Here is a 14,427-nt window from a genome sequence, read left to right as displayed (position 1 = left end):
TCCCTTCCTTGCGAGTTGAAAATCCTCTAACTTCAGGGAAGACAAACTGACTTTTGACCTCTGAAAGCAGAGCAAATGTGACCCGATAACACTATTTATAGTACTCTTTATTGCTCACAAAGTGTAAGAGCAATACAAATGCCATTAAATCTTGTTATTTTGTCACATTTGACAGAGGTCAAAAGTCAGCTGATCTTTTTACATTTATTCTTTCTGTGACTTAAGTTAGAAAAGTTTGTAAAGTGAACTGTGCGATAACTGAACTGTGCAAACCATGTTAAATGAAAGGCTGTAAGATGTCAGGCTTTTTTATAACATAACACTGAAAATGCTCCCTCCTGGCAGTCGGAGAGAGATGGCCTCGAATTGGACGATGAGGAATGGCAGGGAGGCCCCCTCTTACCCGAGAGAGGTAGCTATATCGGCTAGGCTGAGGCTTGTTCAGTTGAAGATACTACACAGGATATATGTCACCGGGCCTTTTCTAGTTCGTATGGGGAGGGCACAGAGAGGAGAATGTAGAAGGCAGTGCGGTGGTGAAGGTTCTTTCATGCACATCATATGGGAGTGTGCACACATTCAATCATATTGGAGGGGGAGACGCACTGTTCTTAGTGAGGTGCTTGAAATGGATATCCGATTGGAGGCGAAGAGGTGCCTCCTAAAGGTGTGGGAGCCACAGACATGAGCAGTATGGGTAAGATGTGGGGCGCCCTTGGCCTTACGGTAGCAAAACGAAACATAGCCCAGCTATGGGGAGCCACGATCCCACCAACCGTTGCGGACTGGGAAAAACACATGGATTGGTGCATGTTTCGTGAAAAGACAGTTCACCTCGCCAGGTGCTGCCCAAAGAAATGGTTACTGATATGGGGGGATAGGAATTCCTTCCAAGGTGAGATCTGCACCCTGCCATAGGCTCCTCCTACTGCTGACTTGTCGTCTCCCTAACTGTAAAGTTCACTGTGTTGCTGCACTCTGCTTAACTCATACCATGCTGAATATTATGTCTACTTGTTGCTTACTCTCATGTGCACAATGTCAGCCTATTATTGCTAATGTGCTGACCGCTATTCTTCAATAGAAAGAATTATAAAAATAAACCACAGAAAATGCACATCATTGGGGCTCGGCTACTTTCCTCCCTGTTTCGAATCTCAGCATAGGACTAGATGCTATGGTAGTTTGGCAGGACTTCTTGCAATAATCTGGATTAAAGACCTCTCTACCTCAGTGATAAATTCAAGGGTTTTGTATAGTGTTTATTACTGACTTTTACCCTACATTGTGGGACTTTCCACTTAGTCCGAGACAAAACCGGTATGACCTTAGCATGACAAAAATGTCAATTCAGACCACATGCTTATTTTGCAAATTCATTGTCAAACATTGAAATTTAGATATCGGGAAACTTGTTGCAGACCTGTGGTGTTTTAGGTGTCAAAATCATTGTTTGGATTAATTAACACTTTTGCAAGTTCTGCGAAAGATAATGACGTGCTGCCTATGGGCAAACTTATCATGCTCAAAATGGAGTCTGGCTTTGGGATCTGTTAGACCTGGCATTCTTGGCATGGTTTTCCCTGTTTTAATGCTTCTACTCTTGTATTTTTGTAATGTATGCTGGCCTTCGCTTTTGCTGCTTTGTGTACTCTGGGCACTTTACCACTGCTGAACAGTGCTAAAGTGCAATTACTCCCTGTATAAATTGTGATTTCTGATTGGTTATCTATGATTTGGCATATTTAATTGGCATATTTAATTTACTGGTAAGTCCCTAGTAATGTGCACTGTGTGCGCGCCCAGGTCCTGTAAATCAAATGCTACTACTGGGCCTGCAGCACTGATTGTGCCACAATCATTAGTAGCCCTGTAAACATGTCTTGGGCCTGCCACCGCAGTGTCTGCAAAGGCAGTTTTAAACTGCCATGTCAACCTGGCAAGTTTAGCCACTTGTGAAAAAACTCAAGCACAGAATTTGCTTGAAGCACTGTGTGCACTACAAATTATAGATAAACACAATGTATATTCACTTTTTTGCATTTTTTTTCAAAATGAAACCCATAATTTTTGCAATAAAATACTCATACCGCAATTGATTTCAAACAAATGACATCTCTGTTGAAAGAAAAGATAATGATTCCATGCAATTACCAATGCATAGTACAATGATTACAATTATAGTACATTATTCATGTACGAACAATAAATCCATGTTCCTTGTATTGCAAATATAGATGAAGTGTTGTAGAAATACAGGTCAATGGTGTGCAGCCCAGCTCCGCAAGTTTTGTCGCGCTTTCTCCTTTGTTTTTTCTTTTTCCTCGGCTGGTTTTGAAGATATTACACCGGTTTTGGATGTTGTTAGATCTGGAGGCTGACTCAATTGGTGGCCTGTGGATAAAAAAGATACTGTAGAACTGAGAGATCGAACATCACTGATCGCAGTTTCTGTGAAACCGGTGGTTGTGCCTGCTCCTCTGGAAGCTTCAACTTTTAAAGGTGGTCTGGTTGGTTGAATGTCACGGTCAGAGACTACACTTTCTTCTGAAGATTAATAGGGAGCTTTGTTGGATCTCCGTTGAGAGTACATTTCTGCCCATGTGTATACTTTGTTTAAGCGGTAATCGATAGTTTCCCTCTTAAATTTGCGCAGTTTGCGTTCTTGTAATTCTTTCCCATAGTTGTCCAATTTGATATTAATTTGTTCCAGGGTGTTGAACCAATCTTCTGCGGCCATACAAGTAGATAGATCTTGTCTAACAGTATATATCTCCTCTTCCAATTCTTTGATAGTTTTGGAGAGTTCCTCCACGATTAATAGGATCAGGTCTAATGAACATTTATTAAGCACAGCATGCCAACGATCCATGAATGATTTGTTGAACTGAAACCGGAACGGCATAGATTTAATGGCTAGCCGTAAGCTGCAGGGAATTCTTTTGTGTTTATGGTATTGAATCAATGTAGATGCATGCAATCTTTGATTCAATTTTCTCCGGCATATGAATTCCAAGTGTTTGAGCTGTTTAGTCACATGCCATGCCCAAACCTTCCTGTTTTCTACATGTAAGGCACCCCTAAGGTAGTAACTTGTAACATCTTACAAGTGTAACTTGCAATTGGGAAGGGATGGGGATTAAGAGTTTGGGCTCCCTAAGCTCAGAATTTAAAAATGCATCTTTTAGTGGAGTTGGTTTTTAAATTGTGTGTTTTATAATGCCACTTTTAGAAAGTAAAAAGAACAATTGATGGACAGAACAATGTCATGCATTCACCCCAGTACAGAGATCTGGCCTAAATCCATCATTTGTTTTCTCCCCGTGCCATTCTAGTTTGAACCCAGCCATATGCAAATCAGTCTTGACCCTGCGCTCAATAGGAACAGTCCAGTCCGAACTGCCAGGCCCTCCCTGGACTGGAAACAAGAATCCTAGGACCGGTTTCGGGGTTACATCCCTCATCAGCTAGGACAGTTTGACTCCAGTGGCATGGAGAGCACAGGAACCACGTCTGGGCTTAACTGTCCTACTCTGGGTGACAAATGCAAAAAGAACAATTGATTAACATAATGCAGAACAATGTCATGCATTCTCCCCAGTACAAGGATCTGGGCTTAAATCCATCGCTTTTTTGCTCCCCATGCCATTCCAGTTTGAACCCAGTCTTGACCCTGTGCCCCATGGGAACAGTCCACCCCGAACTGCCAGCCCAGGTCAGGTCCTCCCTAGACTGGACACAAGCATCGTAGGACCAGTTTTGGGGTTTCACCCCTCATCAGCCAGGATAGCTTCCATCATCTCTGTTTCTTTTGCTGGGTCTAAACTGGGGTGGCAAGGTGAACAAAAGAACGATGGAATTAACCCGGATCTATTGACTGGAGGTGAATGTTTGATTTGCTGTGCATTCCGTCCATCACCTCTGTGTCTTTTGCTTTCTTCTCCTAAGTGCGCTGGGTATCGCCAGACGTGGGTCCCGGACTCACTGTGCTACTGGATTCAAGCTAGCTTGGCTGATGAGGGGTGATGCCCCGGAACCGGTCCCAGGATTCTTGTTTCTGGTCTAGGGAGGACCTGGCTTGGCAGTTCGGTCTGGACTGTTCCCATGAGGCACAGGGGTCAAGACTGATTTGCATATGCCTGGGTCTAAACTGGGATGGCATGGTGAGCAAAAGAACCCGGTAAGTGGTGGCAATTCCAGTTCTGCACCCTTGGAGGTAGTTTGGTGTTTCACAAACTGAAAATCAATGCATCGCCCTTCTAGCGCAGTTTTTGTCTTGCCACATGCTTACCATATGGTTGAAAAACCAATGCATTGCTGTGGTGCGAATGAAAAATCGCAGCAGCTTTTTTTCTCTTCATTTACTACTTAAGCAGCAGTTGTCCGGTGACTAGCTTTTTGACCCGATCTGAAACGCTATTTCTTTTTATTAGGTCCCGGCATTGGTAGATCGTCTGTTGTTAATACATCTGCAACGCTCCAGTGAGTTTGTGCCCATCCCGTTACCCCTGCCCTGTAAACTAATGCGCAGTTTTAGTGTTAAACAGGCTCTCTATTATATGTAATTTTCTTGGTGTAGGTTCTGCCAGCTGTTTCCGAAAAGATACTTAATGGTCAGCTTTAAATCATTCTTTGGTGACTTCATTTTCCTGTGCCTAGAGACACGCCGGGCTGCATCTGTCCTCGTGGACCATATCTTATTCAATGTTTTTCTGTTTTCCAAAGCTGTATGTCGTGAAGGCGAGAATATTTTCGACCTATCCAGGTTTGGGTTCGGGCTATTCATTTATTGATTCCCTCCATTTCTGGGGCGCCTCCATGCCCATCTTTCCCAGTGTTAAAAACCTCGCATCCAGCATCTACTTTGCCTAGGTGAACGGTGCTGACTTGCTTTTTCTCTTTCATTCTGCTCACACCAGCTTGTTAAGTGGGCACACACACTTTTTGTTCTACAACCTGGCTGCCTTGCAAGAGACTGTCTGAAGTATTAGTGATATATTCACTGTTGCAAAGGTTAACTACCTGCCTTGTTTCCTTTTTGTGCCATCCCTGCTTGCTTTCTCTGAACTTTATCTTTAACCCTTCGCATGCTGGTGACGAACCCCAGCCGTCACGCTCCACGGTGCTCGTGTGCTGATGACGGCTGGGGTTCGTCACGGCCCCGCCCTGTTCGTTTGTTTACCGCGGAAACGGGCCAGCAGCGAAGGGGTTAAAGTGTCCCATTCTCTTGCATGCTTGGATAACCCAATCCACGCCCAATAACATTCATTTTTAGGTCTCGTACCTGGCGACGCAGCGCGAAGCGCTGTTGCCAGCGAGATCTATTGTCGTAGACTTGCCTCCCAAGGGAGACGAGATGGACATGCGCAGGACGGACTGGAAATGTGAGCGCACGCGTTCACCACGTACAGTCACGCGATGTGCACATCTCTTGTTCCCCTTCCTCACGGCGTCAAATATACCAAATGCCCAAGACGGTGCAGCACACTGGCGCTTAAAATAAAATATGCCCCCGTTTGCGGGGTTCCCATGCGACGCCCTGCAGGGGCTCCCTCAGCATACGGGAGCCCTGCAGAAACAGACCTCTCCTCTCCACTTCACCTGGGCCCGACCCTGGACTTCTGAGGACTTCAACCGGTACCACGGGGCTCTCCCTTCCTCATGGGAGCCCCTCTTCAACGAGCCAAACCAGCCTCTTCTGGCCGCATCACAGGCCTGCCCATGTCACGGGCAAGGATGCCTGACTTCTTGGTTTCGACCCCGGGCCGCAACAGTGATTTTCAGAAGGCTGAACTGTGGTGGGGCGGGTGGCGCCGCCTCTGCCTACCTGCCCTGGGGCGGCCCTCTTACAGCTCGCAGCGGCAGCGGGGCTCCTTCCGCGGGCCCTGGCTGGGCTGGTTTAAAAGTTATATTCGGGTCATCTTGCTGATTCTCACTGGTTGACATAACTCACGTGGTCCGGAGCAAATCCTGAATCATATGGAGTAAGTTCTAGATATAGGTTTCAGCATGTAGCACTGCATTTCTGTGTGCTTCTTGGCACTTTATGTTAAATGTCGTATACTTGTAGAGCACACAGCTGCCCCAGCAAAGGGGTGTCCCGGCGCTGTATACCGCTGGGGAACCTATCCTGGCTTTCCCTATGAGATGGTCCCTCCTGGGCATCTCCAAGGTGAAGACCAGCATCCCCGGCGCTGATGGGGCCGTTAGTAGAGATTAAGCAAGCTATTGCCCAGAGTTGCTGAGTGGGACCCATGGTTGGAGTAGGCACCGAGGGGAGAATTATCGAGTCCGCTGACCATGGCCCAAGACCCTGCCGCGTCGGGAATCTAACCCTGGTCCCGAGTCGACCTCTGCTTCCGGATCTGCCACCTCTAACCAGTGAGCCACACCACTCATGAAACAAATAACTGATGGTTGCTTGCAGATTTTCGTTTCTCGGGGTAATCTAAGCAAAAACAGCAGTGGAAAGAAAAAAGTCTAAGAACCGAGAAATTTGTACCTTTTTTTTTAAACTGTAAGCCATTAGATCCACAGCATGGCTGTTTGTGGCAATGTGAACCACTTACTTCTAGGCGACGACCCAGTGAGGCACACCACATAATATACTTTCAGCTGCAAAGTTCTGTGAACCCTCACCTCTGACTGCACAGCACGTCTGGCACTCTGGGATATTTTTCCCTCCTAGTGGGCTAACTACAATAGCATAATGTTCAAATTACATGTAAAAATAATACTTAGTAAAGCAAGCTTTTGAAGTCACTCTACTTAAAACTAATAATTAACACTTAACCCTATTGGGACTTTTCGCATGGTTAGCCCCCCTTTCAAGATGTTGCAGTGTTAGAACCCTTTAAATTTCCCAAACTACTTATAAATACCTTCAAAAACTCATCCACTCACTGGTACTCCTTCACCTGATTAATGTCACCAAAAGTTGAATCGATGAACCACCATCTTGACACAACCATTTTGGGATGATTGGGGTGTAAAATTAGTTCAAGTTCCCTTTGATAGTTCCACTCCATAAAGTTTGTACCATTTTTTTTACAGCATATACTTGTGTAGAAGAAACACACTTCTCAAACGTTAAGATTGCATCTATTTTTCACAACACCTCTATTCTCTTCCCACCATATGTAAAACAATTTTTGGCAAGAGTCAGGAAGATGTAAACCATCACGACCAGGAAGTTCACATTCACTAAATAGTGGGAACGTAGATCCAGAGTCCACGCTAATACTGACAAAGTTATTGTTAATGGAAATGACACCATACAATGGCTTTCTTTTCTTTCTTTTGACATCCATGTTTATTTCAAACACTCCATCCTCCCTACAGTCAGTAGTGAACAAGCTATCCTTAAGAGTTTTGATAAAAGAAGAAACAAGTGTCTTCTGAACCACTGTACCCTTGCAAACCTGTGTGTTTCCTACACTGGAAACACAATTGTTTAAATTCAACACATAACTTCTAATTACTCAGTGACTTGCTGCCACAACGAAAGCATGCTAACTAATTTCTCTTCTGCATGCTCTTAGTAGTAGAGGTCTCATTTTTACTTCCGTCACTACCAGTTTTTATAAAACATATTTCTGGTTGTTTGGTAATCCACTTTATCTCATTTCACCTTGAGGTAAAATGAATCTCCCTCGTTCACTGCTAAGTGTGTTCAATGAATTTAACTAAAGTCAAAGCTGACTCCACATCAAGATCTTCTGTTGGGTCCTTCCTGGATTTTCTATTCGCTTATCATGAATTATTTCATTCTTAAATTCAAGATAGTTAGAAGTAGGAGCAAGTGTTCTTAACGCTACAAAATCCTCAGTAGATTCTCTATGTAATTGTGCGTATCGGTCTGTGTCAGTTACTCGAAATTACTCTGATTTCCAGTAACTGACATGGAGCGATACGCTGTGCTAAGATTTCGGAAACGCCGGCCCGCACTCTGGAGGCGGTATTCTTCTTTGGACATCTTGATGCTCAGATACTGTAAATGTTAATGATATGTTGGTCTCAACTGGTAAGGATTTGACACAGTGTAGTCCGTGACCTACCTTGTGAGATAATAAAGAAGTATACTACAGCCCTGAGGAAGTCATAGGGTGACTAAACCAGAAGACAAAACACGTGTTGGCTGGTGCGAGGCTGGTGTGAAATTTGCTATTAGAGAGACGATATGATGGATTTGAAGACTACTGGAGTACCTTCATTTGGACTAAAGACTGCATGTGTTCAGAGTTTTTGTTCTGTTTTGCCTGTCACCGATGTTGCAAACCGTGAACGCACAAATATTCATTAGAATTGGGTATTCCTGTCACTGCTGTTGCTAGGACTGCACGTAATTCTAGGTTCCATTCAAGACTGGAGAGATGTTTGTAACACTATATACACATACACACTAGTGCCGATTAAGTATGTTATCCCTTTAGATTTCTAAAAGATTCTGGCCAAAGTGCCAAAATGGCTGCCAGCAATGTAGTACTTTCGATGGAAAATTGGCTACGCTCAATGAACTGTTTGTTCTCAACTTCCAATCCAACCTTCCCCCAAAAGTATCGAAATAGTCGTCGATGACATAGCAAGCAACGTGCTTTCGATGGCAAATAGAGCTTGTTCCACTTCTTCCAACTAAAGTACAAAAACAAAAAGGCTGATGCTGCATGGCTTCAATGGGAAATAGTATTAAAAGAACAAGGGGCGATCCAGTAACCCAAGGACCTGGGTAATACAGTAATAAAGAAAACAGTGGTCCCTTAAGGGGAAGTGTAAACCTTAACGTCCTCAGAAAACATTAAATAACCATCAACTGATTGTTCTTACTGGAAACAACAGTTGTTCAACATTAAGATCACATAACATAACGTGTATTTGTGAAGCGCACGTTCACCACTACGGGTATCTTGGCGCTGAATAACAGATGTTTGTTGTTACCCAACTCAATGGTACTCATTTTATCGACCTCAGATGGATGAAAGGCTAAGTGGATGCGCCGGAATTTGAACCTGTGACCATTAGGTCGAACATAGGCCACTGCAGTAGACGCATTAGTTCACTGAGTCACCAGACCCAACATCAAGAGAAAAACTCATTAGGCCTTCGAATTTAATGCATATAAAGATTAAATGGTACTCCCAAACGATGCCATGGCGCAGTGAATGTCAGGGGAGTATAAAGTACGATAGTGCTGTACAGTATATGTACATCAATAGTGTCAGATTAGGGATGCACTGGTGTTTGATACACACTCTAAATTCCATCACAATATTTATTATAGATAAGGTATCATAAGCCAACTGATATGGGTTCTCCTCCATCAGTGCTTTCCAATCTTCGTCCTGATGATGACCCAGCAGAAATAATCCTATTGGTTCGAGATGTTGACACAATAATAGTGTACTGTTTTTATCTGACTTTGGAACCTTTCACTCTGTCAGAGTGTGTATCAAACACCACTGCTTCCTTACTCGGTCACTATTCATGTTCATATACTGGTTAACACTATTGCTCCTTGTACTCCCGCACCTCACTTTCACTGTACTGTTGCGTCGTTTGGGAGTACCATTTCCTGCTTATATGCCTTAAATAAGAAAGCCTAATTAATTTTTCTTTTTCTTGTTTCCAGTAGACACATCAGTTGAAGGTTATTTACTATTCTCCGAGGAAGTTGAGGTTTACACTTCCCCCTTAAGGGACCAAATTTTCCAATATTATTTCAATTCGAAAAGTGCTTTTCTCCCTTCTTCCAACAGAATGTTGGGAATGGCCGCTAATTATCACTCCACGCAACTAAAGCAGGAGACAAACGGACCTGCACGACTAATGGCAATTGATCCCACATCCACCGATCATCGAGACTGCGGCGGAGACGCTGGGAATCACAGCCACAAGACAGGCAGACAGAGCATGGGCACAGATGGAACAGACCAGGGCGGCTCGGAGACTGCATGCCATGCAGACACGGATGACCAGGAACTGGCTGTAATCGTCGCCACTGAAAGGAACACACAGGATCTGGTAAGTACATGAGTTTATTCTATCAAAAGCGTCGGTCTCCATGTCCAAACAGCAACTGCAATTACACGAACATGGGAGAATTCCAGCCTCTTCACATTTGCATTCTACACTCTAGAACCCAGACCCAACACCTGCTCAATGCACAGTCAGGCGGAATGAAATTATTCAAATTTAGCCATATCCTAGATAAATTGACAGGCAGCATAAAATGAGATTAAAAACAACATCAGATAAATGGATGGACAGCATAAAATGAGATTAAAAGCTGCATCTCTCACCTTTAAGTACAGTCCCCACCGATTGACAATATGGCAAATATGACAAAATGGCAAATATGCACCGTACAGTTCAAACACATACAAGTTTGTTTTGTGATTCTTGCCAGAGAAGTTTGTTATGGAAAACAATCGTGTTGAATCTCTAGAAGAAAGTATTTTAGGTACAGGGCCACCCGAGGACAGCAGGTGTAGAGTAGCAGATAGCTAGTGATCGGTACTTGGGGTACTTCTTTAACTGAAGGCAGTAGAAATTTGAGTGGGAAAGTGGAAGCAAGATTCTCAAGTTTCTCTAGTCCATGTGCGAGTAACTTGTTCAGTCCCGGAGTATGATGTGCATTTCAGGACTTGTAGTCTCAAGTGCAAGACAAAAGTACTTCTCCCAGAATGCAAAGCATAAACTTGAATGCTTGTGCAAGGAGCTGAGGAAACTTGAGAGCTCTTTGAAATGCAGCATAAAGCAGTATGTAGCCCCCAGAACCACTACACTAAACCGCACATGTTGAGATGGACAACAGCACTTTCTCTGTTCCCCACACACTGTGTACACCCTCAACCCCATTATTTACTGGGTGGCAGCAGTGAATATACCCTTTTCTTACAGTTTTATCATAGTGCAGCTGGGAACAGTGGAAGGTAGCATAGACCTTGTAGTGTTAGATCTCCCCACGCCTTTGGAGATAGAGTGGTTCATAGCTTTGAACACCTGACCTACATTAAGAGAGGCAGAAAGGCTAGGGACAGCATGGGGCTCAGTGGCAGTCACGGCGTTGCACTGCTTATTATAAAACCAACGCCAGCACGCCAATTGTCTGTGCTGTTGCCAAATTTGTAGGCAAAATGTGGATCAGTTGAGGTACTCGGTGTCCATTGTTATAGCCTCTGTGGTTTTAATTTTTTAGAACAAGTTTTAAATATATTAATTTATATAATAGTATTGTATTAACCATGAACTGTACTGCATGATGGGTCATGCCGTTAAATTATGCGGCATAGGCTTTTGCTAATATCGTTTCTGGTTTAGATTTTAAATTGATATTATTGTTCTTCATATTCTTTTGTAATATTGTATTAATTAGTCTGAGATGAACCATCCTTTGGTTTTTGGAAACCATTATGATTTTTCTGTACCTTAGGCAATTGCACTTTAGAAAGCCCAGGAAAATGAATCCTTGGGGGACAAGATAGATTTTGTTAACTATGCATCTTGCTCTATGAGAAGATTGTTCACCTATTATACCAAAGATATATGCGTCTTTGTGAACTCTTATGAAAATTTGACCACAAGAGTGAAAATATATATGCTAGTATAGACTGCTATTCCATTTTGACTGTTTTAGTATGTTTGTCTTTTATTGTTTGTATGTGATACTTATATGGCCGAAATAAAGTTACTTGACTGACTGACTGTATTTTCAGGGAAACATCCACACCCTGGAGATCCATCAGACATTATCTTAGGTCAGGGGAGGGTGGAGCTGAAGAATCTGCCTCTAACTTCTCCTTTGATACCTTGTCACAGGCTAGGGTGAGGTCAGCGCACTTCTTGACCCATCCTAGCCTGTGACAAAGGTAGAGTCGGAGGAGGGTAGGCAGGTCCCCTCCTTCTTACTGGGCTGAAGTCCCGCACCTGAATCAGGTTTTAACATTTTAGTCCCTTCTCTGTGTTCTTTCTGTGCTCCTGTAGCAGTGAGTTAGGGGTGATCAAGCCACATCCCCAAACATGCACAGAGGTTCGCTCTGCTCCAGTCTTTGAAAATTGTAGGGAGTGTCAAGAGAGAGTGAGAGACGGACCGTCCAATAGTGTTGAGTAAACAGCGCAGCCAGTTGCTGCACTGTTCACTTAACACTAATGGGATGTCACTTAAATGGTAGGACACTCCCTTACAGAGGAATTGCCAAAGGTCCTGAGAATATTGAGGAAAATACATTTTCTACATGAATAGTCAGACTTGTTGTACAAGTGACTTTCTCAGCTGGTTCAGATTCTGAAAATGCCCATTTTCTGGGCTTGCACAGATCTTAGAGGACTAGACTTCAAATATGGTTGACTACTTTTGGGTCTGAGAAAAACGTAATCTATATTCTCTCATCTGGCAAAGATGCATTCACTCTTAGTAGCCAAAAGTCCCTCTTTCAGAGCAGCCATTTTTATGATTCACTTAGCCAGCTATGAAACTGGATAATAAAATTTGCAGAATGCATTCTCTCTTTTCTACAATACAATCTCCTAGGACCTCTGGCAGTCCTATCCCAAAGTTCTGCTTTTCAGACACTCCTGTTTACGTGGCTGCTCCTAATTGTATGAAGGCACAGTTTTGTGGAGGTCCCTCTCACTGTCTTGGTGCCAAAATCAAGCTCTGGTCAAATTTTCCAAGGAACTGAAAACCTATGTCTTTGTAATTTGGTCTTCGATGTCAGACTGAGAGTTCCAGCGCCAGAATACCATTGGTAGCTTTGCGCTCAGTAAATTTAAATGAATTACATTAATTCATAGATAATCTTAAAGCACCAATTTCTCAAAGTTGCTGCCAATTAGACATCCATATTTATAATCGATTTGAACCACTTCTACCTTAATAAATAGTAAAAACTACCTCTTATGTTTGAGGGAAAACACGTTAAATGTGTTCAAAACTGTGTATAGCTTGAGTTGTACAGAAGGAAACAAAAACTTGGTCAGTGATTTTCTTACAAACTTCGTGGACACTTTCCAGAGCCCATTTACCAATGCGAGTTCTTCAAATTCTTTTACTATTTGGTCTAACTTATGTGGGCATTCCTTGAAAAAGCTGGTATAAATTTAATTTCACTAGTGATTTAGAACATATCAAATGTACAACTGAAAAAATGCAATGAATATAAATTCAGAGCGGCAAGTGTAGATTCACTATAACAAATGTACAACTAAATCAAGAGTATACCTGAATTAAAAACTGCAACTATGCAATCGCACCAGAGAATGTACGTCTAGTACTATGTGTACATTTGCAAAAACAAAAATTCATTGGTATGGTACATGCACAACATTGCATTTATAGGATTCAGCTTAACATGTATCAAGTAAACTTTCACTACAAGAAAACTTGTTAGGAACATGGTAATGCACATTCTGTGCCATCTACTAAATAGGCAGGGAAAAAATACTTTGAGGAAAGTGGTTTATTATATGGTGTCTGTGAGGCCTCACCTTGCATTAAACTATGTAATCCGTCTTGGGTCCAGTCAGGGTTGTTTGAAAAACCTTAGACCATGTGATACTCAAAGTACAGCCTAGGGGTGCGTGCGACCTTCCTGACCTTTACATGTGGCCCCTGGTTGAACAGCCGCACTAGACTGCTGTTTACTTTACAAAGCACTAATACTTTCAAATATATCAAATACATGAGAAGCATTTATTTACAGTTGAACTGAAGTAAAACAAAAGAAGCTCAGAAGCTGTCCTGCACCACTTGTCTTTAAAAATTAAAGTGGTTTTAAAGCTATCTTGCAACAAAAGTATAAAAATAAGGTAAAGTCCCTTCAAAGTTCAAATTGGACTACTGGTCTCCAGTCACAGCAAAACCAGCAGTTTCCTTTAACTGAGAATAGTGTCCATCGTGGGTGACTAAATTGCACTCTGACTCTTCCGGGTATAGCACACTCGGGTTCAACTTTTGAGCACTTTGGCTGTTCTTCAGCGGTCAGTGGCGATCAAGCTATTGTGGCTACCAACTTGCAGAGATAGGATCCTTGTGCTTTTGTGGCTCTGGAGCAGTAACAGGAAGTCAGTCAACTGACTCTAGGAGTTGCGGTCTGCGGCAATTTTCCTCAAGCAGGAAATACAGGCACCATTATCTCTTTGCTAGCCCAGAATCAGCAGGTGCAGTCCAGTCTTTGGCGTAGCATCTTTTCCAGGTCCAGGGAACTGCATGGCACTCCTTTGGTCCTCTCTCCAGTGCAGATATGATCTGAAGTCTGGGTGCCACTGTTACTCACAACTTTCCCTCGATTGATGTGGTGACCATTAGCCAGTGGACTACCAGTTCCCCTCCCATCTGACGACTTCCTTCAATGTGTTGCATCTAGCCATCCAAAAGTGCAATATTCTGCCCACTCCTAAGATGGCAACTGCAAACACAACAATGATGGACAG

At 43.1% G+C, this 14,427-nt stretch overlaps 1 protein-coding gene across 6 annotated transcripts in view; it reads left to right on the top strand.

Moving 5' to 3' along the window:
- The window catches only part of MTMR4 (myotubularin related protein 4), an 856,656-nt gene that overhangs the window by 103,163 nt on the left and 739,066 nt on the right, over positions 1 to 14,427 (top strand). For 3 of the 6 annotated variants that reach the window (XM_078679492.1, XM_078679491.1, XM_078679493.1), the window contains exon 3: positions 9,753 to 10,017. The exons of the other annotated variants lie outside the window; for them this stretch is intronic. In XM_078679492.1, coding sequence (XP_078535618.1) covers positions 9,754 to 10,017 — 264 coding nt within the window. In that variant the 5' untranslated portion in view covers position 9,753. The remainder of the gene's footprint in view (positions 1 to 9,752; positions 10,018 to 14,427) is intronic. 6 annotated transcript variants of the gene reach the window in all.

The sequence above is a fragment of the Lissotriton helveticus genome, chromosome 3_1 (genome assembly GCF_964261635.1).
Source record: "Lissotriton helveticus chromosome 3_1, aLisHel1.1, whole genome shotgun sequence".
Lineage (NCBI taxonomy): Eukaryota > Metazoa > Chordata > Amphibia > Caudata > Salamandridae > Lissotriton > Lissotriton helveticus.
Note: the sequence above shows the minus strand (reverse complement) of the source record. Positions and strands in the feature narration are given on the sequence as shown.